The 24,235-nt window shown below is 52.5% G+C and overlaps 1 protein-coding gene across 1 annotated transcript; it reads right to left on the bottom strand.

Moving 5' to 3' along the window:
* Window positions 1-55: 55 nt before the first annotated feature.
* COA8 (cytochrome c oxidase assembly factor 8) lies at window positions 56-24,235 on the bottom strand. Its single transcript, XM_068991453.1, has 5 exons — window positions 24,113-24,235; window positions 10,784-10,981; window positions 10,041-10,104; window positions 2,915-3,005; window positions 56-363 (listed from the first exon to the last, which is right to left on the bottom strand). Exons 1-5 carry the CDS (start codon window positions 24,233-24,235, stop codon window positions 258-260), a joined length of 582 nt encoding a protein of 193 aa, XP_068847554.1. The 3' UTR covers window positions 56-257.

Genomic DNA, 24,235 nt, shown 5'->3' with positions numbered 1-24,235 from the left:
CTTTCAAACTGCTGTAATTCAAAAAATCGGAAGATAGTGCTTGCGTTTTATTTGCTATCACCTCGGTGGCCAAGAGCCAGTGTCGAATTCGCAGTCAGGACAGAGCCACGTGGGCCTCGGCGTCAGTACCAGGACCCGCGTCCTCCAGCCTGCCCTGCGCTCACAGGTTTCAGCACCCTTGTGAAACGAGTCCCAGAAGCAGCTGCTTCTCGAGGAACCTCAGACGAGGAACCGGCTGGATGGGTGAGGCTGGGCTTCTAACTGCTGGTCTTCTTTTGTTTCGGTCTAAGCTTGTTCCAAATCCTCTCCAGGGCCACTTTTCCCATGAAGAAGGTGATGGCAAAGTTACGCTTATACCAGTCCCTGCAGGGGAACAAGATGAGTACAGGTGGCATGCGCCCGGGACCCGAGGCCAGCAACCAGGCATCTGAACCGCCCCGCCCCCGCCCCGCCCCACCACACCACCTCTGCCTTCTCCCACCCTCACTAAGGTCCAACTGTCCACAAAAGCCTGCTTTCCATGCACCCGGGCTGTCGTCAGGCTCATGTGCCCAGTGGCCCCCCTTCCCACTCCTGGAGGCCGCTGCAGCCCTCCTCTGATTCTGCTAGAAGCTCCAGAAGAGCCTTCAGAAGCCCTGAAGCCCCCCCTGTGGCATTCTCCAGGAAACACAGCACAGAGTGATGCGGGCACGACCGCTTGGCAACAGGAGCGGTGCAGACCCTCCTGGCTCTGGCCGCTTATGTGCATAAGACGCAGATGCCACAAGCACTCCACCTTGAGACACGAGCTTGTTGCAAATGCCGACACCGTAAAGTTCCGTGTCTTTTTTTTCTAGGTGATCTGGACTTTGGGGCAACTTGTGTCTCTAAAGCTTCTCACTGAAATGAAATACTAGGATGGCGTTACAGGCAGTCACAGGCACAGTCGCCTGTGAGTCACTCTACAGAACATGCGAAACTTGCAAATTCACCACGGGGTCAGCAGCTGAATGGGCAGCACTCGGCAGGCTTCCACAATGGAACACGCACATTCCAGACTCCCAGTGTTGAGCCCTTGGAAGCAGAATGCAACAAGCGCCAATGCTTTTCGTCCAAATGAGCCAATGAGGGAACATGGAACTGCCAGTCCACATGGGACTCAAAGGGCTGACTGGATCAGCATGGAAGACACAGAATACCCAAGGGCTTAAAGGCGAGAGGTGAAAACGCTAGCTTCCCGGAGCCTTCACAGGACCAGACAGAAATCCCTCTCCACAAGTGACGCGATAAATGGGAAGCAACGCCCGAAATAAATAACAAAGGCTTCTGGGAAAAAGGAAACTGGTATCCCATGGAGACGAAAGTTCTCATGTTGCTAAGGGAAAGCCAGATTCCACTGCAGCATACAGGCAACCCGACTGATAAAGTGCAGGGAAAAGACAGACTAAGCGCTCCCCGTTTCCATAAAGAAAGCAGGGAAGGAGGTGAGCCCACGGGGAGGGGCGCTCAGGCTCCACTACGGCCGCCCCGCTCTCTGCTCCTCTCTATTCAGAGGGCCGCAGGCAACAACACGGGGAGCTGGCCTGCGAGGAAGCAGGATGCCGGCCTGCTATGCTCAGGCCAGAAATCAAAGGTCCAGGGAAACCTGGCTTGACTGAGCAATTCTTCCAGTTCAGAGTGACGCATGACAGCATCCGCAACAGACTCTGGACGCTGCAGGACTGGGCTTCCCGTCCGAGCGCCACTCAAGAGCTCCTCCAGCCTCGACCACCGGCCCACTCTCCAGGCCCTGCCCCACCGCCCATTTGACATGGTCACTGCTCCAGGAATGCCAGAGCAAACCCCGGAACATATCCTGTCACCCTACCTGGGAACACGTGTTACTGTGCATCGTCCAAACGCTTCTTAAACACACAGGACCGCAATACCATCACTCCGTCTGATGACGTGAACGGTAACTCACCATTCGCGGTCCCTGTGTATTAATGCAACCTCCCTCACAGCCGCTGCTGGCTCTCCTCTGTCAGGAAGGAGTGTCTCTGTACAGGGGTTTGCCGGAATGAAGTCTCTCTCATTCTGTAACAGTGCCCCCTCCTCGTTCATTTTTCTCAATCCCAGTTACTTGCTGAAACTGCAACAGCTGTCTCGTAGCACCTCCAGATCTGGGAGCTGTGTCCTCAAACCCTGACTGAGGCACGGCCTGTGAACCACACTCTCCGCACACAGCCTTCCGTCTCCTCCCAATAACCTGGCGTCCGACCCAGGGCCGGGCCGACGGCAGCCCCTCTGCGGGTGAGGACCTCACAGGCGCTGCTGGCGGCCTCCCTGCGTCTCACAGCCTCACGCACAGGCCACGGCCTCGCCCCGCACGGCATGAAGAGGCCCCGGGAGACCGGGCGCCGTCAGCCAGGCCCAGCCACGGCGGAGTCCCCGTCGGCCTTGCTGCCCAGTGCCTTCGGCAGCTGCAGGTGACTGCGCCCAGATCTAGTGTCGCGCCAGGAAAACAGTCCCTTTCTGACTCACCGCTCCGTCTCTGCCAACAGCCGTCATCCTCGCACGGCTGAAACGGCTTCGTCTCTGGCCTGCGGGAGCCCCTGGGGTTGCCTGCTGGGCCGCTCTCCCTGACCCCGCTGGGCTCCGAGCCTCCCCACTTTCAAACACGAGATGCCGTGACCCCTCCGGCTGCCCCTGCCCCGGGCTGTGCTCCGCTCGGCAGTGAGAGTGCGGGCAGAACTCACTGTCTACGCGCGGTGCACACCGCGAGGGGCGGCCGCGCAGTGGCTGTGAGCCGGCCACTTTACTTAAAAGGACAAAAACCAAGTTGACAGCAACGTCTACTTTTAACATAGACAAGAATGTTAAATTCAGGTAGCAAAACAATCCTTGCCAACATGGATGTGATTTTCAGATTTTCAGGAAAAAAATAGACACCCACCTGTTATAATACATGTGCTTCTGGAAATTTTTACTTAAAAATTCCTTGTAAAAGTCAGCCATTTCTTCTGCATTCAGCGTCGCTTTCTGACCTGAAAATTGAACACAACTGAAACGTTAAGACCCAAGGGGAAGGTTCTACAGACAATTACTCGAGATAACGGATGAGTCCAGGAGGGCTGCGGCGTACACCATCAATATACAGACACCAACTGTATTTTGATACACGGGCGATAAACCATTTGAAAATAAAATTAGAACCATTCTAGGGACTTCCTGGTGGTCCAAGGGGTTAAGAATTGGCCTTGCAATGCCGGGGACGAGGGTTCGGTCCCTGGCCAGGGAACTAAGGCTCCACGTGCCGAGGAGCAGCTAAGCTCCTGAGCCGCAGCTGGGCCTGCCTGCCGCAACGAGGCCCCGGTGCTGCAACTGAGACATAAGGTGGCCAAGCAGACATCCTTCCAGAGGCACGCTCACACCACACCATGCTCCACCATGCGTGCAGCAGCATCTCTCTCAAAAGCACACAAAACTAATCACAAAATCATGCCGTTGGAGACACTGCGCCAACAGACGTGCTCCATAAAACCTCTGATTTGTAAAAAAGAAGACACAGCACCCTTGAAGTACAAATAAGGGATGCCTGTATAGGATGCCATTTGTCTGGAAACGTCCGGAACAGATAAATCCATGGAGACAGAAGTAGAGCGGTGGCTGCCGGGAGTTAGTGGGAGGAGGCAGTTGGGAATGACCGCCAATGGGCACAGACTTTCTTCTCGGGGGGTGGGTGGTGATGGGTGTACAGTCTTGTCAGTACTAGGACTGCTGAGCTGTACACTTCTAGAGTGTGCGTTCTGTGGTATGAGGATCATATCTCAGTGATTAGAAGGAAAAACTACCTTCCTCTATCATTAGACCCTGGTCACCTCACGGGAGGAGATGCCCAGCGTGGCGCCTACTCTCAGGAATCCCCCTGCCCCCCTACACGCTCACCAGACGTGCAAGACCACTCAGGACAGAGGCCACAGCCTGCCGGGGCACGCAGTGGCGCTCCTGTGACGCGGGACGGCCCAGCAGACGGGGCTCCGGGCCCAGGAAGGAGGCTGCGCGGGAGGGGCGCTCCGGCTTAGGAGGCCCAAGCGCCTGTACCTGCAGCGTGCACCCATGTGGAGGGCAAGCCCACCCGCCCCTGACGGGTGCCGTCTCCAGGGGGAGGCCGCGTCTCCCGGCTGCAGAGCGATGCTGACGCTTCCAGCCCACCAGGATTTGGGGGAGACAGAGCCAGAGCCAGGAAGGCAACCCCCGGGCACAGCTTTACAGAAACAGGAGGGACGTGGCCAACGCTGTGCCCACACAGTACACAGGCAAACACAGAGCGCACAGCACAATCGTGGCCGTCCCCAGACAGGAGACAGGGGCCACATCCCCGCCAGTCTGCCGAGCGGCCCGTGCGCCACCTGGACACCCCCTGCCCTGGTGAAGTCCTCGCTCCTCTGACCCAGGCCCCTGCTGCTCCTCAAAACCTCCATCTAGAAGCTCCTCCCCCAACCTCCCCCGCTGCCTCCCCCGCGAGAGGCTCCCCCAGGCCCCTGTGCAAACGACCACCTCGTCTGCCCTCCCAGCTTCCCTCTCCTCCAGGGGTCAACGACCCGGGAGTGCAGAGCGCAGTCACTGCGCGGGGCCCCCTCCCCCCCAAGGAAACCAGCCCCACAAAGGCGGGGCCACAGCTCTCTTGTCCCCACCAGTCCCCAGACTAGCCTGGATGTGGCAGCTGTTGGATAAATACTGGAAGTCAACCAACGGATGGATGCTAACCAGGGAGAGGGGAAACAGCCGCCCGAGGAGGAGAGGGAAGCTGAAGGATCCAGGGAAGGTGACGGTCAAGCTGGGTGGGTCTTGAAGGATGAATAGGATCCTGCAGGGCAGAGAAAGGGGAGCGGCCCAGGCAGAACAAATGAGGGTCTGCAGACAGCAAGTGGGGAGCCCGGTGGGAGGGGCTGGCAGGGCGGGAGCATGGGGCTGGCAGCCTCAGGGGGTGGGGCCCCAGCAGTCCTCCAGGAAGAGGCGAGTGGGCGCCCTCCTCCAGCGTCCCCAGCTGCTCCCAGGACGGGAGGAGCGGAGAGGAGGGCAGCGCCGTTCGGGCAGAGCAGGTGGCAGCTCCCTGGGACGGGGTTCTGACCCTCACTGGCCTGCAGCCGGCCTGTGGCGTCTCCTGTCTCCAGGACCCGGATCGCCACAGCACACCTCATAAGGCTGCTTTGAAACAAAGTGAGTCACGGCCGCGAGGCAGGCAGGCTGGGCCAGAAACAGAGGGCGCACCCATCGCTGCTGCTGGCCGAGGAGCAGGAGCCCCAGGGCGCTGAGGGCAGGCAGGGTGCCCTTCAGCCACTGGTTGAGGCTGGGGTCCTGCCCAGACGCTCCCCAGGGCGCTGAGGGCAGGCAGGGCGCCCTCCAGCCACTGTCGAGGCTGGGGTCCTGCCCAGACGCTCCCCAGGGCGCTGAGGGCAGGCAGGGCGCCCTCCAGCCACTGTCGAGGCTGGGGTCCTGCCCAGACGCTCCCCAGGGCGCTGAGGGCAGGCAGGGCGCCCTCCAGCCACTGTCGAGGCTGGGGTCCTGCCCAGACGCTCCCCAGGGCGCTGAGCGCAGGTAGGGCGCCCTTCAGCCACTAGTTGAGGGTGGGGTCCTGCCCAGATGTTCCCCAGGGCGCTGAGCGCAGGCAGGGCACCCTTCAGCCACTGGTCAAGTCTGGGGTCCTGCCCAGATGCTCCCCAGGGCGCTGAGGGCAGGCAGGGAGCCCTCCAGCCACTGTCGAGTCTGGGGTCCTGCCCAGATGTTCCCCAGGGCGCTGAGCACAGGCAGGGCACCCTCCAGCCACTGTCGAGTCTGGGGTCCTGCCCAGACGCTCCCCAGGGCGCTGAGGGCAGGCCGGGCGCCCTCCAGCCACTGTCGAGTCTGGGGTCCTGCCCAGACGTTCCCCAGGGCGCTGAGCGCAGGCAGAGCACCCTTTAGCCACTAGTTGAGGCTGGGGTCCCGCCCAGACGCTCCCGGGTGGCACTCCAAAAAGCAGCTGCGCCGTAACTGCTGAGTCGTTCGGATTCCACGCCCGTCAACACTGCAGTGCGACACTGAACTAGTAAACGAAGGAGGTGGGACGACCCACTTCATTACACACTCACCGAGGACTGAGGGGGCGCTTCCATCCTGATAGCACCCCCGCACCCGCACAAACACTCCTGCAGTGAAGGGAGCCAGGGGCGCGAGTCCCCCCACACCTGCCCTACAAACGAGGTTGAATCAGGACAGGCCGAGGTGACGTCATGGTGTTCTGCTTACTGCACTTGAAATTAAATCAACAAGTTTTCTCTACTGCTGAAGAACATTCCAGAGAAGGTCTAGAGCCAGAGGGCCCCCGTGGCCTTATCTAGAATTATCAGACGCTTCCCTGCTGGCTCAGATGGCGAAGGGTCCACCTACAATGCGGGAGCCGCAGGAGTCGTGGGTTCAGTCCCCAGGTCGGGAAGATCCCCTGGAGGAGGCCACAGCAACCCACTCTCACGGACTCTCACCTGTACAGTCCCGCGGACAGAGGAGCCTGGTGGGCTGCAGTCGCAAGCGACTCGGGCATGACCGAAGCGACTCAGCATGGCGCAGTGCAGACCCTCCCCACTGTCGGCTCTGAGAGAGAACGCTGCATGGCAGGAGAACCCTTTCTCCAGGGTAAACTCTTAGATATTCTGCGGCCATGATTTCCCTGCCTCCTAGCATAGGCATACTCCATGCAGCTGAATCCTTCAGCTGGGAGCTGGGAAAACACCTTCGCCTTGGGTTCAGTTACGAGTCAAATGAGGGCTGGCTGCTGGTTTAACATGCGCTGCAAGATACGGAGTTTGAGCCAATTTTTTTCTTGGAGTTACATCATTCATCTGCAGGTGTCCTGTTACTCCTGCGAATCTGTTACGGCTTCATTTCAGAGAGTCCAGACTGCCTCCCCACCTCTGCTGCAAATGCCCCCAGCCTGCTGTCCACTGCTAACGTGTCTGCCTGCCCGGCCTGCGGGCCTCCTGGGCATCGAGTATGAGTCTGCTGCACTCAATGCACAGGACATGGCCTGGGAGGAGCCTCGGGCTGGCGACTTCCTCGGACTTGGGAGAGAAAGCCCGTTCACAGCAAGAGAAGGCCGAAGCGGGGGCAGAGCGGAGGGCACACGAGAGCGGGGGGCACCGGGGTCAGTGCGGCCTGCGCCCGGGTCTGAGCACCTCCCTGTATCCTCAGCTAACTCTCCTTTCCAGAAGGAGAGACCACGGCGAACGCTGCCCACGCCAGCCAGTGTTGGTTCTGACCTTCTAGAATCCTTTGCCGTGACTGACGAGCGCGGGGACTTGCCGCCACTCCAGTAACGGCGGCAGCTTTTGTCCTGTTAGACTCTCTAGAGCTGGCAGTGATGTACTTCGCTTTTTACTCCAGGAACAACTGATTCTTAATAACTAACCTGATCCATTTGGAATATATTCAAATTACAGGGAGCATGAATCTAAATTGATCCTTTTGGGCTAAAAGCACTTACTTTCTCCAACATCATTTATTACACAAACCGCCTCTTCCCTGGGTTCTGTGGGACCCCTACACTCAGGCATCACATACGCGGGTTCTGGCCCAAGGGGGCGACACAGCCGCTACCCCCCCGACACACACACCGCATTTCCCTCGCTGCAAGCTCGTAACTGTCTGAACGGCTGACAGGGCGGGCAGCTCCCTTCCCGAGGCCTTTCTTCAATACATTCCTTCCTGTTTTCTTACCAAACTAATTTGAAATCAAGGCCCATCTTTCAATACTCAGTCACGCCATCCACAATAGTAACAAAAGACCCAGAACAACTTCCCGGTCTGTCAGAAGAGGGCTCGTGGCCGTGGCCTGGGACCCATTCTCCAGGACGGTACCTAGCCCCTCCACTTACTCGCTGTGTGACTGTGGTCAAACAGCTTGCCCTCAGGCACCTCCTCCACAAAATGGTAAAAGTCACAGTTGTTGTTGCTCAGTCGGTCAGTCATGTCCGACTCTGCGACCCCTTGGACTACAGCACCCCAGGCTCCCCTGCCCTTCACCGTCTCCCAAACTCACGTCCATGGAGCTGGTGATGCCAACCATCTCGTTCTCTGCCACCCCCTTCTCCTCCTGCCCTCGATCTTTCCCAGCATCAGGGTCTTTCCCAGTGAGTTGGCTCTTTGCATCTGGCAGCCAAAGCACTGGAGCTTCAGCATCACCCTCAGTCCTTTCGGAGAATAACGGTGACCAGCAGCGCCCACTCCAGGAGCCACTGCGGGAAGCGGCAGAGAGTGCGTGCGGATGGCGGGGCAGTCCTGGGGTCAGAGCCGCCTCTCCAGGCTTTGGGAGGAGAGCCCGCCTCACCTCGACGCCCCCGCCCTGGCCTCACACTTGGAGGATTCGATGGGAGTGTGCAAATGTGAGATAAAACGTCTCAGCTGTACCTGCTTGTGGTTTAGCTTTGTATTTGAAAAAAAAAAGAAAAAAAACTTGAAGACTGTCATCATAAAAAATAAAACAAAAATTAAAATACTTATTGCTGGGGACGTCCCTGGTCATCCAGCGGTTAAGAATCCGCTTGCCAATGCAGTGGATGCAGGTTTGATCCCTGGTCAGGGAACTAAGACCCCACACGCCAAGGAGCAGCTAACCTCACACACCACAGTTAGAGAGCAGCCTGTGCACGGGATCAGAGGATCCCTCATGCCACAGTGACGGTCCTGATGCAACCAAAGAGATTAATTTAGAAATACATTTATTGCCCAGCAAACAAACAACAAATAAAACCTGCTGGGACACCGCACCTGGGTTGGCTCCACCCTCCCCAGCCCCGGGTCCTGCGGTGAGCAGACAGTGACGGTGCTCCAGCCCAGCACAGGCCTGGCTTTAGGGGTCAGTGGTCTCAGGTTTCCCATCAGAATGTTAAGCAGGAGACGTCTGCTTAACCACCAGTACATAAGTCACTCAGGTCTAACATCAACAGCTGGAGAAAACGATGAAAGGTTATTTTGAGCACTAGACTCTCCATCCACAAAGAAAGGCCAGCACAGCAAGCAGGGGGAGCCGAGTGCAGCCGGCGCCCAGCACATCAGGGGCGCAGCCTGGGGGCGAGGGGGAGCCACGCAGCCGGCGCCCAGCACATCAGGGGCGCAGCCTGGGGGCGAGGGGGAGCCGAGCGCAGCCGGCCAGCACATCAGGGGCGCAGCCTGGGGGCGAGAGAGGGGTGAGACGGCAGGGGCCGGGCCGGCCTCTGATCCACATGGAGGGGCACGGCTGTCCTTCTGCTGCCACAGGAAGTAAACAAAGTTTTATTGGGGCAAGTTCACACCCATTAACTTATGTATTTTCTACAGCTGCTTTCACAGACCAACAGTAGAGTTGAGTAGTTGAAGGAGAGACCCTCAGGGCCAGGAAGGACTCAACTATTTACTATCCAGCTCTTTACAGAAAGCTTGAAGAGACCCGATTCCAAGCCTGGGGGCCAGGGAGCCAATCAGAAGATCCCGCACTAGGCAGAGTAACCGGGGCCTGAATCACAGCCCTGTTTCCCGGACGGGGGGCAGCAAAAGTGCTGAGCAACGCCTCAGAGGAAAACTGGGGGGGCAGACCACAGGGTGGGGAGAGGCTTTCAGGGAGACCCCGCGGCCTCCAGCTCGTGGCCGGTGGGACCAGGAGGAGAGGCCAGGGCAGGAGACAGAGGCTGCTGAAGCCACGGGACCTCGGGATGGAAGTCCAAAGGTCAGCAAGCAGTCATCGACAGGAAGGACCCAGAATGATGAGAGGGCTGACCTCGCCCAGAGGGAGAAGAGGGAACGTGGGGAGGACGGACACACGTCCCACCGAGAACTTGCCTGCCCCACGGAGCCAGACCCGTCCCCGGAGCTTTTGCTGCTTCATTCAACACCCCCCAGGCCCCTGCTTCCTTTCTCGGCCGTGCAGAGACAAGCGGGACCTTGGTTCCTCGGCCAGTGGTCCGACCGGCGCCCCTGCAGTCTGCCACGGAAGCCCCCAGCAGCCTTTCTTCTTCCTCTTGCCATACAGGTACCCCGGCAGGGCAGGGAGCGCAGGAGAAGAGCAGACTAACCTGATGCAGCTCTCAGATCCAGGCCTTTGGCTTTGAGTCTTGAGCGAACAAATTCTTCTTTTTCCTGAAAGAAGACAGCTATCAGAATTCCCTTTCTTCGTCTCTCTGTTCCCTTGGCTGGGACAAGCTCTCAGCGCTCTGGAGAAGTCTGGATGTGGGTCTCCCGAGAAGCGGTCCATCTCAAAGTCCATTTTAAACCATCTCAACTTAGTTAAAAGTTCCGTGCTTGAGAGAGGATTTGAAAATGAGAGCTTTAATAAACTTAGGCAGACACTGCTTGTTTAGAAATCCACAGAAAATAAATAGACTCCATTTGACTTAGCCTGCCCAAATGGATAAACACGCACCGCCTAAGTCTCCCTTCTGGATTAGAGTAGTTAGACTTCTTTCTCACGTAGCTTACTGATGAGCATGCTGTTACGGATTCTGAATTCTCGGGAAGAAAGACCACACACACAGGCGTGTATGCACGGGAGTACGCAGTTCTAGCTCTGGCCCTCCTACTCACTCCCTTTAGTTCTTGGAGAGTCTCAAGACCTGTGAGTCTATGAAGGACCAATGTTTCTTCTCTACAGTTACATACTGATTTTAAACCTCGAGGTATATACACCCACGTGTATGTATGGAGGGGAGGGACTGAGGAGCTACCAAGGAACTGAAAGGCAGAGCAGATACTAAAGATCCAGCGCCCCCAAGTGGCCAACTGTATTATTGCACTTTCTGACCTGAAACCTAAACATTACCTTATGAAAAGTCAAATTCTGGTCTGCCCAGAACTGTTGGTTCCATTCTTGTGTTTCCTGTCTCAATTCTCTTAGCTTTTGTTCCAATGGTGACTCATTTTCAGGGATGTAAAAGTGAATCGGTCGAAGGTTTGAATATTTATCCGGAGGTCCTATCCAATCATGGTGAGATTTTCTTGGAGGGCAGAATCTTGAGACCTTCAACAAAAAGCATGGAGTTAACATACAACTAAATGGACCTCTAGTATTATATAACATATTATAAAACGAACAGTCCGGATTTATTAAAGACCCTTGCTAGCTTCCTCTTTTTAAGACTATGTGCCAGAGACATCCAAATTAAAAGAACTATGATAAACAGCATTAACACAAACAGTTCATTCAGTTCAGTTCAGTGGCTCAGTTGCATCTGACTCTTAGCGACCCCATGGACTAAACCACGCCAGGCTTCCCTGTCCATCACCAACTCCCGGAGTTCACTCAAATCCATGTCCGTCTAGTCAGTGATACCATCCAACCATCTCATCCTCTGTCGTCCCCTTCTCCTCCCGCCTTCAATCTTTCCCAGCGTCAGTCTTTTCCAATGACTCAGTTCTTCGCATCAGGTGGCCAAAGTATTGGGAGTTTCAGCTTCAGCATCAGTCCTTCCAATGAATATTCAGGACTCATTTCCTTTAGGATTGACTGGTTGAATCTCCTTGCAGTCCAAGGGACTCTCAATCAAGACTATTCTCCAACATCACAGTTCAAAAGCATCAGCTCTTCGGCGTTCAGCTTTCTTTACAGTCCGACTCTCATATCCATACATGACCACTGGAAAAACCATAGCTTTGACTAGATGAACCTTTGTTGGCAAAGTCTCTTTTTAATATGCTGTCTAGGTTGGTCACAGCTTTTCTCCCAAGGAGTAAACGTCTTTTAATTTCATGGCTGCAGTCACCATCTGCAGTGATTTTGGAGCCCAAGAATATAAAATCTCTCACCGTTTCCACTGTTTCCCCATCTAATTGCCATGAAGTGATGGGACCTGATGCCATAATCTTAGTTTTCTGAATGTTGAGTTTTCAGCCAGTTTTTCACTCTCCTCTTTCACTTTCATCAAGAGGCTCTTTAGTTCTTCACTTTCTGCCATAAGGTGGTATCATCCACATATCTGAGGTTATTGATATTTCTCCTGTCAATCTTGATTCCAGCTTGTGCTTCACTCAGCCCAGCATTTTGCATGGTGTGCTCTGCATAAGTTAAATAAGCAGGGTGACAATATACAGCCTTGATGCACTCCTTTCCCGATTTGGAACAAGTCTGTTGTTCCGTGTACATTTCTAACTGTTGCTTCTTGACCTGCATAGAGATTTCTAGGGGGCAGGTCGGGTGGTCTGGTATTCCCATATCTTGAAGAATTTTCCACAGTTTGTTGTGATCCACACAAAGGCTTTGGCGTAGTGACTATAGCCATGAAATTAAAAGATATTTGCTCCTTGGAAGAAAAGCTATGACAAACCTAGACAACATATTAAAAAGCAGAGACATCACTTTGCCAACAAGGTCCGTATAATTAAAGCTATGGTTTTTCCAGTAGTCATGTATGGACATGAGAGTTGGACCATAAAGAAGGCTGAACGCAGAAGAATTGATGCTTTCCAACTACGGTCCTGGAGAAGACTTGAGAGTCTCTTGGACTGCCAGGAGATCAAACCAGTCAATCCTAAAGGAAATTAACCTTTAGGTTAATGCTGAAGCTGAAGCTACAATACTTTGGCCATCTAATGCGAAGAGTCAACTCACTGGAAAAAGACCCTGATGCTGGGAAAGACTGAGGACAGAAGGAGAAGGGGGCAAAAGAAGATAAGATGGTTGGATGGCATCACCGACTCAATGGGTATGAGTTTGAGCAAACTCTGGGAGATGGTGATGGACAGGGAAGTCCGGTATGGTGCAGTCCATGGGGGCACAGAGAGTCAGACACGACTCAGTGACTGAACAGCAGTAATACCAAGCATGCTCAACAACGGCGCTGGAAGAGTTTACATCCTCAAGACGAAAAACAGTGTCAACCTGTGCTTTATACCATGTACAAAAATTAACGCAAGACGGAGCAAAGACCTAAAATGAAAAATACAATCCATAGAATTCCTAAAACACAGTAAAAATCCTACACCCTTAGATTAGGCAAAGATTTCTCACATACACCACCAGAAGCACAATCCACAAACAAGGAAGAAATGACCTGGACTTCACCAAAGTTAAAATCGTCTTTTCTCCTAAAGATACTATTAGGAAAATCAAAAGACAAGCCACAGGCTGGGAGAATATACATGCAAATCCATAAAAGGACTTGTTTCTAGAATATACAAAGATGTCTCAAAATTCCACAATAAGAAAACATACCACCCAATTTAAAAATGGGCAAAAATATATAAAAGCTTCCCAGGAAGACATAAAGATGGCGAACAAGCATTTAAAAAAAAAAAACACTCAACATCATGAGTCAAAAGGGAAATGCAAGTCAGAACCACGAGACGCCACTCCACACCTATTAATACGGCTATAAAAAAATAAAACCTGCCAAAACAAGAGCTGTCAAGAACGTAAAACAATCAAGCTCTTAAATATCGCTTGTGGCAATGCAAAATGATACAACCACTTTGGGAAAAAAGCCTGCACTCCATTATAAAATTAAACACACTCTTAACATACAAGCCAGCAACCCCTTCCCAGGTTGTTTACGCAAGGTGCAGGAATACATATGCTCACACTAAAACCTAGATATGACTGTTTAAAGTGGCTTTACGTATAACTGCCAAAACCTGGAAGCAGCCCAAATGCCTTTCTGCTGATGAGGGGGAAACAGCATGGCGCGAAGGTGGGACAGAGGCCACTGGCGAGGAGGCCACAGGCAGCGTGGGCAGCTCTCAACGGCACCAGGAGGCCGCACACTGATGAGTCTGTTGCCCAAGCAGAGCCAGTGATTTCATGGACTAGCGCAGGTGGCCAGGGCCGCGTGTGCTCTGCAACGGCCGCCTTGGCAGGAGCAGCGCGGGAGAGAGGCGAGGCCAGGGGAGCTCAGCTCTCCGCACGGGCCTCAGCCTTCTGTCCATGGAGTGGCCTGACCATCTCTTAGGTCCCTAGACTCAACCCCTGACAGCTAAAGGACCAAGCGGAGACTGAGAAAGGAAACCAAGTCACTGTTTAGGAAACACTGACAGTTTTCGCTTGGATGGCCTCCACTAATCACCACCAACCCACAGCAAGCATCCTGAGAACTTGGCACTGACTGAAGCAGACAGCTAAACACAGCACCACCGGCCGGCATCCTACTCGCCTCGGAAGCTATGACCTTCCTAAATCGTCTAAATTCCCAAGCAGTCTAAAAACAGGAAGAGTTTAAAACACGACCAGGATAGCATCAGGTTTGGTCGGAAGTGGGTTACAAAGCTTGGTGCAGCCTCTCAGCATGAACAATTCAGACCACAGAGAGCGTTGCAGGAGGTTGCGTCTGCTCTGCCATCACTACCCAGAGTTTCGCAGGTCCGGTTATAAAACACCCAGGTCACCTGCTCATGCGGAAAGCTTTCCCTCTCATCTGAGAATGCAGCATTAGGACGGCACTGGAATTCATGATGTTTCATTAAAACCTGTGGTAGGTTCAGTTCAGCATCTGAATGCTTCAGTTCAGCCGCTCAGTCGTGTCCGACTCTGCAACCCCATGAACCGCAGCACGCCATGCCTCCCTGTCCATCACCAACTCCCGGAGTTCACTCAGACTCATGTCCATCGAGTCGGTGATGCCATCCAGCCATCTCATCCTCCGTCATCCCCTTCTCCTCCTGCCCCCAACCCCTCCCAGCATCAGAGTCTTTTCCAATGAGTCAACTCTTTGCATGAGATGACCAAAGTACTGGAGTTTCAGCTTTAGCATCAGTCCTTCTCAGAAAATTATTTTGAGTCTAAAATAAGTGAATGAGCAGGAAATCTTAAAAAGTATACAGGATTCCCTCAGACCTTCAGAGTTTTCTAGGAAAGTATCTTTTTAAAAACCTTTCAAAATTTTAAGGACCCTTGACAGATTAAGTAAAAAAAAAAAAAAAAAAAAGCTTTTGAGTGGGGAAAAAAAGATTGATAGAAAATGTTCAACCACTAAAAAGAAGCTATTATTGAGTAACAAGTTAAAGATTTGATGACAAGTGGAATACAGCCTAAAATTCACCAAAATTGACCCAGAAGTAACGGAGCTTAAGACGCTCCTGGCAGTTCAGTGGCTAAGACACCACACTGCCAGTGCAGGGGGCCCGGGGCCAATCACTGATGGGGAACCAGGATCCCACATGCCCCACAGCATGACCAAATAAATAAAAATACATTGAAAAATAATAATTCTGTCCCATTAGCCTCATTTCTGAGCAATGAATATTAAATCTTAGCAGGTTCTAATGCCTCCAATACTTTTTTTTTTTAATCATCTTCTGACTTTTGGAGAATGAAGCTGCTAGAACTAAAACCTTCTACCCATTTCATGCTAACTGATTTCATGATTGATACATTTTTATTAAGATGAGTTTTTCTCACAGCTGCAGAAGCAGTAAGAGCCTGTAGCAGATGAAAGTTAAAGGGAATCTCACGCTATCTTTGGAGAAACCTCCTTCTCTGTGGCTCAGAGAATAAGCTTACGGAACTCCAGGCTCGAGCAACGCTTAACTCTGGCGTCCTCACATCAGGCCCAGTGGGGACGGAAACAGCTGCAGCTGCACCAGCCTCGGCCCGCGGCGGCGTCTCCAGGCCCAGGGCAGCAGGCAGATGGCTCCAGCTCCGAGCTCAGCCAGCGGGAGCAGCGCCAACTGCCTCCAGACTGCAGGGCCCCACGGCCACCAACTCTCCAGACTGCAGCCAGAGCAACCTCTCCGCAGCACCCACCCTACCTGTGCCAGCCCTTCCCTTCAAATCCTTCAGGGGCCACTCATCCCCCAGGACAAAGTCTAAAGTCCTCTCCCAGGTCGAGCAGCTAGGCCTGCCCACCTCTCCCTCCTCGGCCCGAACGGAACTTCATGACAACAGGGCCGACTTCAGACCTCGACCCTCCACAGGCCTCGGGGTCCGTTCCGGGGTGCATCCCCAGGGTGTCCTGAGCCCCCTGGGAGTGAGGAAACCCAGCTGTCTCCCACTGGACGGCAAGCCCACGGGGGCAGGCACTGCACCCTCTGGAGGAACAGGTGCGCGTGGAGGGATGCTCTTCCCAGCTGCTAAAAATCTTTTCTGTTCCTTTCCTCTACGATTACACAGAGAAACCCCTTCATCTTCAAAAAGCCTGATTTGCATGAAGGCCCGGTGGAGAGACATCCAACCAGTGCAACTAGACCCGGCGGTCACCGGTGAGGAGCCCACGCGCTGAGCAGCTCTCAGCCGGCTGGAAGCTGCAGCCACCAGGCTGCTCCTTACGGAACCGCGGGTTCTCTGGCGCACTCTCCAAGGCTGCACAGCGCAGACGCAGAAGCGCGCGGACCAGCTGCGTGCTCTGGAGGACAGCTTAGGTGAGGCGGAGGTCCAGGGAGGCCCAGGCGCTGGTGGGCAGGTCAGAGCTGCGGGGGAGGGGAAAGCCAGGCTGAACACTGCTGGCGAGGGGCAGAGGGAGCCAGGACACGTCTAGGCACAGCCGTCACCTCCCGTGGCCGGTGCGCACTCCACACCAGACTAGCTCGGCACGGCTGTTTCACTCTGCATTCGTTTCTTCTTGCAGACTCAAGACATCTTTACCTGTGACCATTCTTATTTTCGTTTGGTTCCTCTCTTGGTGTCCCTGGGAAGCAAAGCTGAGCCATAAAGAGGCACAGCCAGAGAGGAGAGTTTCACACAAAGGCCCAGCCAGTCCCCATGAAGGGCTGAACTCATTGTTCCTGTGTGGAAGGAGCAGGGCCCCCGACAGGCAGAAAGGCATCCGCATCTGCTCCTCAGACCGAGACTAGGCTCCTCACCAGCAGGGGCGAAACACGCCGACTCGACACCAGACTGCCGTAAGAATCCTTTTTAGCAAAGGCAGGACTGCAACGCAGATCTTTAACGGTTTATCCGTTATTCTAAGAACAATATATGGTTACCACATTTTCCTTTTAAAAAAGCCCTTTAAAAAAAAAACAAACTACTTTTATGCAAGTATTTCTGGACTTTTCCCGCACAGCTTTTGCATCTGTGATACTCAGGTGTTCTCAGAAACTAAGGGAGATTCACACAAAGGGGCCCAGTGAGCGGAGGCAGAGACAGGCCTGGGCCCTGAGCAGTGAACTCCCCCTGCAGGCTGGGGGCTCCCTTCCCCTTCAAGCAGCCGGGGAGGGTGCAGAGCAGGCCTGGGAGGAGCCAGCCCTGCCAGCGGCAGGCAGGTGGGGGGCGGTGCGGGGCAGAGGTTCCACCCTAACGGTTCACAGTTACCTTGCAGAACCGTACCCCACTTGTCCTGACAGGACACTGAAGAAATGTCTTCTTCTCCTATGAAGAAATGTTCAAGAAACCACCCCAAGCTGCCCACACGTGACGAAGCAGGTCGAAGAGGTGCAGGCGTGTCGGTGACCGTCCCTAGGCATCTCTGAGTTATTGCTGATAAACTGCTTTACAGTTTATACGTGAACTCTGTGAACTGACTCCTTCAATCATTCTCAGTTTTCCATTATAATTTGAGAGATCGTATCTTCAATTATGGTGGAAGCAGTTCCTCTGCTCTCCCCTATAAACACCCATTCTGTCTTTGTTCCCCCAAGAACTGCTACTTAAAAGGGAGGAGACAGAGCAGCTTCGGGGAGGAAAAGAATCCCTTTGAGGTTTGAATAATTACCATAATTTACAGTTCTCACAGCAAAAGCACACGAGGCCCAGCTTCCTGAGGCTGGGCTGCGCTGGGCTGTGCGTGGGAAGGCGCGCGAGAGCCGTCAGGCCCGCCTGCTCCGCCTGGGCACACTGCGCTCTCGTGACTGGGGGTGGGGTGGAGGCGAACCTTCCAGCTTTTTCTCCAGCTGTAAACTGCCAAGCCCGGCAGCCCCACGCCGGCGTCTTCTGGCCCAGCTCTGCGGGCACAGCCTGGCTCTCCACCCCTCTGCAGCTCTCCACCCCTCTGCACCGCAGCAGGCTCCTGGGCTTGGCCGGCACACTCCCACCCCGGGCCTCGCCTTCTAGAAGCCAGGACTTGGAGCAGGGCGCCCTCCTTCCCAGAAGTGCCTGCACACAACACAAAGCTTCTCGGAGTTAGCATTTCACAGCCAGCCACTGGGGACATCAACGGGCAATAGTGAAAGGAACAAACATTGGCAAGATTCCGTGTGCTTCCGTGTGTTTCCTGGCCTAGAGTCCTAACTCCTCTGGGGTGGGGACTGAAAACCTTTTGGAGGGTTGGAGCCTCCCACTGTAGACAGATGCTAGACAGATCAGCACTCCAAATCCAGCACAGAAGGGCCAGCGCGTCGCAACCAAGCTGGGTTTACACTGGGGGCACAAGGTTGGTCTAACATCAGAAAATCAGTCACTGATGAAGTAGCCTTCTGAAAATAAAAAAGTCAAACCTGCACGAAGTCAGGGCTCTAGAACACAGCCGTCTCTTTACAAGAGACACACAGTTACATTACACCTTGGGAAGGCAGTCGGCAAAATCCAAAGGACACACTCCCCTGAGCCCCCCGGATAAACTGCTTGAAAAAAGGAAAAGGAGGGCTCCTTGGTGGTCCAGTGGCTAAGACTCCGAGCTCCCAACGCAGGGGATCCGGGGTTCAATCCCTGGTCAGGGAACTACATCCCACATGCCTCGACTAAGAGTTTGCATGCTGCAGCTAAGACCTGGAGGAGCCAAATAAATAATTTTTTAAAAAAATGTTATCGGAAAGGCACAGAGGCAAACCCTATAGATTAAAAGACAGCTAAAAGGATATTACTCAATCGTAGTGTGTAGACCTAATGTGGATCCTGACACAAGCGAACTGTAAAAGGAAACATTTCTGATATTTCTAAGGCAAAGAAATTTGAACATTCAAAATTTGCTGGGATTAAGGAATTACTGTAATATTTCAGGTGTGACAATGGTATTAAGTTTCATATAAATACATCTGTATCTTTTAACGATTCATACTGAAGTATTTACAAATGAAATATGATGTCTGCTATTTGCCACAAAATTATCTGGAAGTGGGGACTGGATGGGGGTAAGGATGAAATAAGCAGCCATGACGGGGTAGCTGTAGAAGCAAGGTACTGGACACAGAGCAATTCTTCATATTCTGCTGCTGCTGCTGCTGAATCGCTTCAGTCAAGTCCGACTCTATGCGACCCTATGGACTGCCATCTGCCAGACTCCTCTGTCCGTGGGCTTCTCCAGGCCAGAATACTAGAGTGGGTTGCCACGCCCTCCACCAGGGGATCCTCTCCCCCCAGGGATCCGAACCGGGTCTCCTGCACCTCAGGCAGATTCTTTACCGCTGAGCCACCAGCGAAGACCCATATTCTTCTACCTTCGCACATTTTAAATTTCCCATTAGAAACAAAAAAAAGGGACACCCAACAAACCAACATAATTTTCTGCATTAACAGAACAAGGGAACTCACGTGACCATCTCAACAGGTGAGGAAAAAGCATCTGGGAGCGTTAGACCCTGAAGTAAGCGTGGGCCAGCCCTGGCTTCAGTCCTGACTCTGTGACGCCAGGCAAGTCCCTTTGCCTCTCCAGGTCCCAGTCTCCTCACCTTCATGGTGAGAGAGTGAAACCACGTGGTCTTCAAAGTCCTCCCACCTCAGCCTTGTTTTCCAACTATTTACTGAAAGTCTTCTAAGTACTAGAGATGCCACGTTAACCTTAACAGCCGACGGCCTGCTTTCTCACCAGCTCCCCGTGCATCCCGAGTTTCACCTTCTTCCCATGGAGTTCGCTCCAGATCTAACCTTGGGAAGCCTGGCGCTCCTTCTGCCTCGGTTTTGGCTGCCCTGGGTCTTCACTGCCACACACGGGCTTTCTCCAGCCGCAGCAAGAGGAGGCCAGTCTCCAGTCTCGGAGCACGGGCTCTGGGCACGGGCTCAGCAGTTGTGGGGCACGGGCTTTGTTGCCCCACGCCATCTGGGATCCTCCTGAACCAGGGATGGAACCCACGTCCTCTGAACTGGCAGGCAGATTCTTAACCACTGGACGACCAGGGAAGTCCTGGAGATCAGTCTCCTTGATGAAAACGGTACACAAAATGTGGCATCAGAAGCTCCCATTCTCTGTCGTTGGTGCACATCGCCTCTCTCTGCTGGGGGCCTGTTTCTTTGCTCTTGTTCTTCTAAAAGCTACTAAAAGAACTATTTTAACTCATCTTCCTTTAAATAAAGGAACTAAAACATACATGTTCCTATGTGTAAGCATTATGATCTTGAAAAAATTATTCAATCTTACTGTAAAAGTAAGTAATTACTGAAAAGTAACTACTCAATATTTAACTTATATGCCGAGTACATCATGAGAAAGGCTGGGCTGGGTGAAGCACAAGCTGGAATCAAGATTGCTGGGAGAAATATCAATAACCTCAGATATGCAGATGACACCACCCTTAGGGCAGAAAGTGAAGAACTAAAGAGCCTCTCGATGAAAGTGAAGAGGAGAGTGAAAAGGCTGGCTTAAAACTCAACATTCAGAAAACTAACATCATGGCATCTGGTCCCATCACTTCATGGCAAATAGATGGGGAAACAGTGGAAACAGTGACAGACTTTATTTTGGGGCTCCAAAATCACTGCAGATAGTGACTGTACCCATGAAATTAAAAGATGGTTGCTCCTTGGAAGAAAAGCTGTGACCAACCTAGACAGCATATTAAAAAGCAGAGACATTACTTTGCCAACAAAGGTCCATCTAGTCAAAGCCATGGTTTTTCCAGTAGTCATGTATGAATGTGAGAGTTGGACTATAAAGAAAGCTGAGCGCCGAAGAATTGATGCTTTTGAACTTTGGTGTTTTTGAAGACTCTTAAGAGTTTCTTGGATTGCAAGGAGATCCAACCAGTCCATCCTAAAAGAAATCAGTCCTAAATATTCATTGGAACATGAATTTCATGCTGAAGCTGAAACTCCAATACTTTGGCCACCTGATGTGAAGAACTGACTCATTTGAAAAGACCCTGATACTGGGAAAGATTGAAGGCAGGAGAAGGGGAAGACAGAGGATGAGACGGTTGGACGGCATCACTGACTTTATGGGCATGAGTCTGAGTAAACTCCGGGAGTTGGTGATAGACAGGGAGGCCTGGAGTGCTGCAGTCCATGGGGTCGCAAAGAGTCAGACACAACTGAACGACTAAACTGAACTGAATTATCCAATCTCATCTGTAAATAGGGATGATCAAAGCACCTACTGAACACAATTGTGACGTTTAATTAAAACATGCAAAGCTTTCAGAACAGTGCATGCAAATGCTTGAGAAATGTTAACTATAAGTATAAATGTCAATGAAATTCAGACTCTAAGCAAATATTAATACATATAACATGTAGCCGTGGTTCTCTAACTTGTGAACTTATTGGACTTGAACCCAAGAATCCTGATGTTTTAAGGGAGCCCAGCCTGGCGCTCTATGATAATCTAGAGGGGTGGGAAACAGAGAGGGGAGGGAGGGGAGGGAGGGGAGGGAGGGAGGGAATATATGAATAATTATGGCTGGTTCCCACGGATGGAGGAGCCTGGTAGGCTACAGTCCATGGGGTCGCAAAGAGTCGGACATGACTGAGCGACTTCACTTCCACGGCTGGTTCACATTGTTGTATGGCAGAAACCAACAAAACACTGTAAAGCAATTTTCCTCCAATTAAAAAATAAATTAAAATTTAAAAAAGAATCCTGATGATTTATCTTAACAAAACCGGGGGAAAAACAACTAGACCAATGGAGAATATAAGTGAATATCCTGATGCCCAGACCAACCGCATGAGACTCTCCGGGGGAGGGTCCCAGTACTTTTTACTCTTCCAGATGATTCCAAACATGCAGGCAAAGGTGAACAGCAATGATATAAACAACAAAGATAAAGAAGCAGGTGTGACACAGCTAGAGAACACGTGACCCGACAGCTGAGTTTAAGTTGGATTTGGAAGGAAAAGTGGTGCTTAACGCCAAGTTCTATACTGTTTTTCTACGAAAAACTGGTAGTCAGAGAATTCCCTGGCAGTCCAATGGTTAAGACTCTACATTTTCACTACTGAGGGCCCAGGTTTAATCCCTGTCCAGGTAACAGATATCTCACAAGATGTGCTGTGCAGCCAAAAATAATAATAATGATAATTTTTAAAAAGCTGGTAGTCTGGGGCTTTCCTGGTGGCTCAGTGCCAAAGAATCCTGCCAATGCAGGCAACATGGGTTCCATCCCTGCTGTGGGAAGACCCCACGTGCCGTGGAACAACTAAGCCCGTGGGCCACAACCACTGAGCCTGTGCTCTGGAAGCCATGCTCCGCAACGAGAAGCCTCAGCAATGAGAAGCCCCGCCACCTAGAGAGTATCCCCCACTTGCTGCAACTAGAGAAAAGCCTGCACTGTAACAAGACCCAGCACAGCCAATAAATAAACAAAATTTAAAAACAAAACAAAAAAATCCAGGGACTTCCCTGGTGGTCCAGTGACTAAGAATCCACCTTGCAATGTAGGGAACACAGGTTCAATCCCTGGTCAGGGAACTAAAACCCCACATGCCGTGGAGCAACTAAGCCACTAGGACCTGATGCAGTCAAATAAATTAATCAATTAATTAACAAACAAACTGATAGCCAGAGATGAGAGGTAAATAAATCTTGTAGATCCTAAAAGCAGACCTCCTTAACTCAAGTGAAGAACAAAGAATTAATTTAAAAAATACATAGAATGAAGTAGAAATACAGGATTAAAATATATCTCTTTAGATTAAAAAAAAAAGATTTACAGCCTATGACTTCTAAGAAGACCTCATATTTAAAATCAACAGTCTCTCTGGCCTGCAGGAACTGAATTACCTAGAGAACTAGCCGTGTGCTCAGGAAGCATAGAAAGATGAGGCCAAACACACAGGAATTACACATTTCCCTGAGGAAAGAACTGTTCTTTAATGTCCCAGCCAATACCTCGCATAATGGGGAACACAGCCCAAGAAAAACACAAGTCATAAGGCTAGAACTGGGAAGGTGTGACTCACGGGTCAGCTGCTTCCCTTTCAGCATCATCGCCTTCACAGGTGGAGGCAGTCTCACAGGTGTGCACCGGCTTGTCACCCGGCCCGCAAAAGCCAAGACGGAGCTCATCTCAAGGAGCAGACCCACGGTAAGACTTACTTCAACAAAAGGTTGGGGGTCAATGGAGAAACCTGTTTGGGCGCTCTTCTTTTTTCCAGTGCTTGTTCACAAACTAAGCTGGGCTAAGGCCCCGCCCTGCAGGCAGCTGTCTGCCCTTCCGGAGCATTTTCAGATACCTGTTGAGTATCTTTCTGTCCAAAGAGTGGGATGCTGGGTGCATTTTATGTTCCAGGAATAGAAGTCAGGGGTTGTGGCCACTCGGTCAGGGAGCTGAACCAGAGGCTTGGGATCCCAGTGACCAGCTCCCCTGCTAACAGGTAGGCATGCTTTGGAATTAACAGGCTCTTTTTAGTCCTTCTTTAAGGATGGTTTAAAGGATGCTTTCCAGCCTCCCTCCTTAGCCTGTTGGCAAATGAAGTGTTAGTATTTAGATTTAACTTGGTTTAAACTTTCTATCTGCAGCCCATTCCATGCCGTTAGCCCATATTTTCATATGACAGCTGGAAAGAAGGTCTAGGGCTCCCTCAAACTAAAACATCCTTCCCCAGAGCGGGGCAACTTCTAAAAACTGCTTGCCACTCCTTGCCGCTGCAGATATTCATCTTTGGGGACCTTTGGTCAGGAACAGGGATGTATGCACACGCCGTTTCCAAACTAGAACTGTTCAACGTGTTGAATGAGCCTCCGAAATACGATAGTAAAGTTTGCCACCACTTGAAGAAAAGCACTAATAATCTACATGCAGCCAAACGCGCTGGCGCGCACACACATTCTGTGCGTATCAAGAGCTCTTTAACCATAAAGACTAATTTTCCTCGACAAGAAATTCGGCACAAATCAACTTACTAGCGGACTCTGCCCCTACTTGTCAAGAGCCCTGGGGTGGCGGCGACGCAGGAGCCTCGGAGGCTCGGGACTGCCCCACTCTCCCCGCCGCCTGTGTCCGCGCGGCGGAGCGCCGGGGGCCCGGCCCGCGCCGGCTCAGGGACCCCGCTCCTGGGGAGCTCCGCCGACGCGGGGGACGCCACCACAGGGGTCCCTGGGGGGCGCGGCCCGGCCTCTCCAGGAACCTCACTCACCCGGCTCGGCGCCGCATCCCTGCGCTCGGCGCCGCGCTCGGGGGCGGGCTGACAGCCGCGGCCCGAGAAGGCGCGGCAGAGAGCCGTGACGACGAGCCTCCTCGCCGGCCGCCGGGCCGCCAT

Source organism: Capricornis sumatraensis, chromosome 19 (genome assembly GCF_032405125.1).
Source record: "Capricornis sumatraensis isolate serow.1 chromosome 19, serow.2, whole genome shotgun sequence".
In the NCBI taxonomy this organism is placed as follows: domain Eukaryota; kingdom Metazoa; phylum Chordata; class Mammalia; order Artiodactyla; family Bovidae; genus Capricornis; species Capricornis sumatraensis.
The sequence above is the reverse complement of the archived record's forward strand: the minus strand, read 5'-3'. Positions and strand labels throughout refer to the sequence as shown.

Excerpts from the sequence above, each read along its gene's own strand:
- COA8 (XM_068991453.1), bottom strand. The coding sequence starts at position 24,235 with ATGGCGGCCCGGCGGCCGGCGAGGAGGCTCGTCGTCACGGCTCTCTGC. Across the intron at positions 10,982-24,112 it reads GGGATGCGGCGCCGAGCCGG|GTCTCAAGATTCTGCCCTCC; the intron begins GTGAGTGAGGTT and ends TTTTTGTTGAAG. Across the intron at positions 3,006-10,040 it reads GGATCTGAGAGCTGCATCAG|GTCAGAAAGCGACGCTGAAT; the intron begins GTTAGTCTGCTC and ends TTCAATTTTCAG.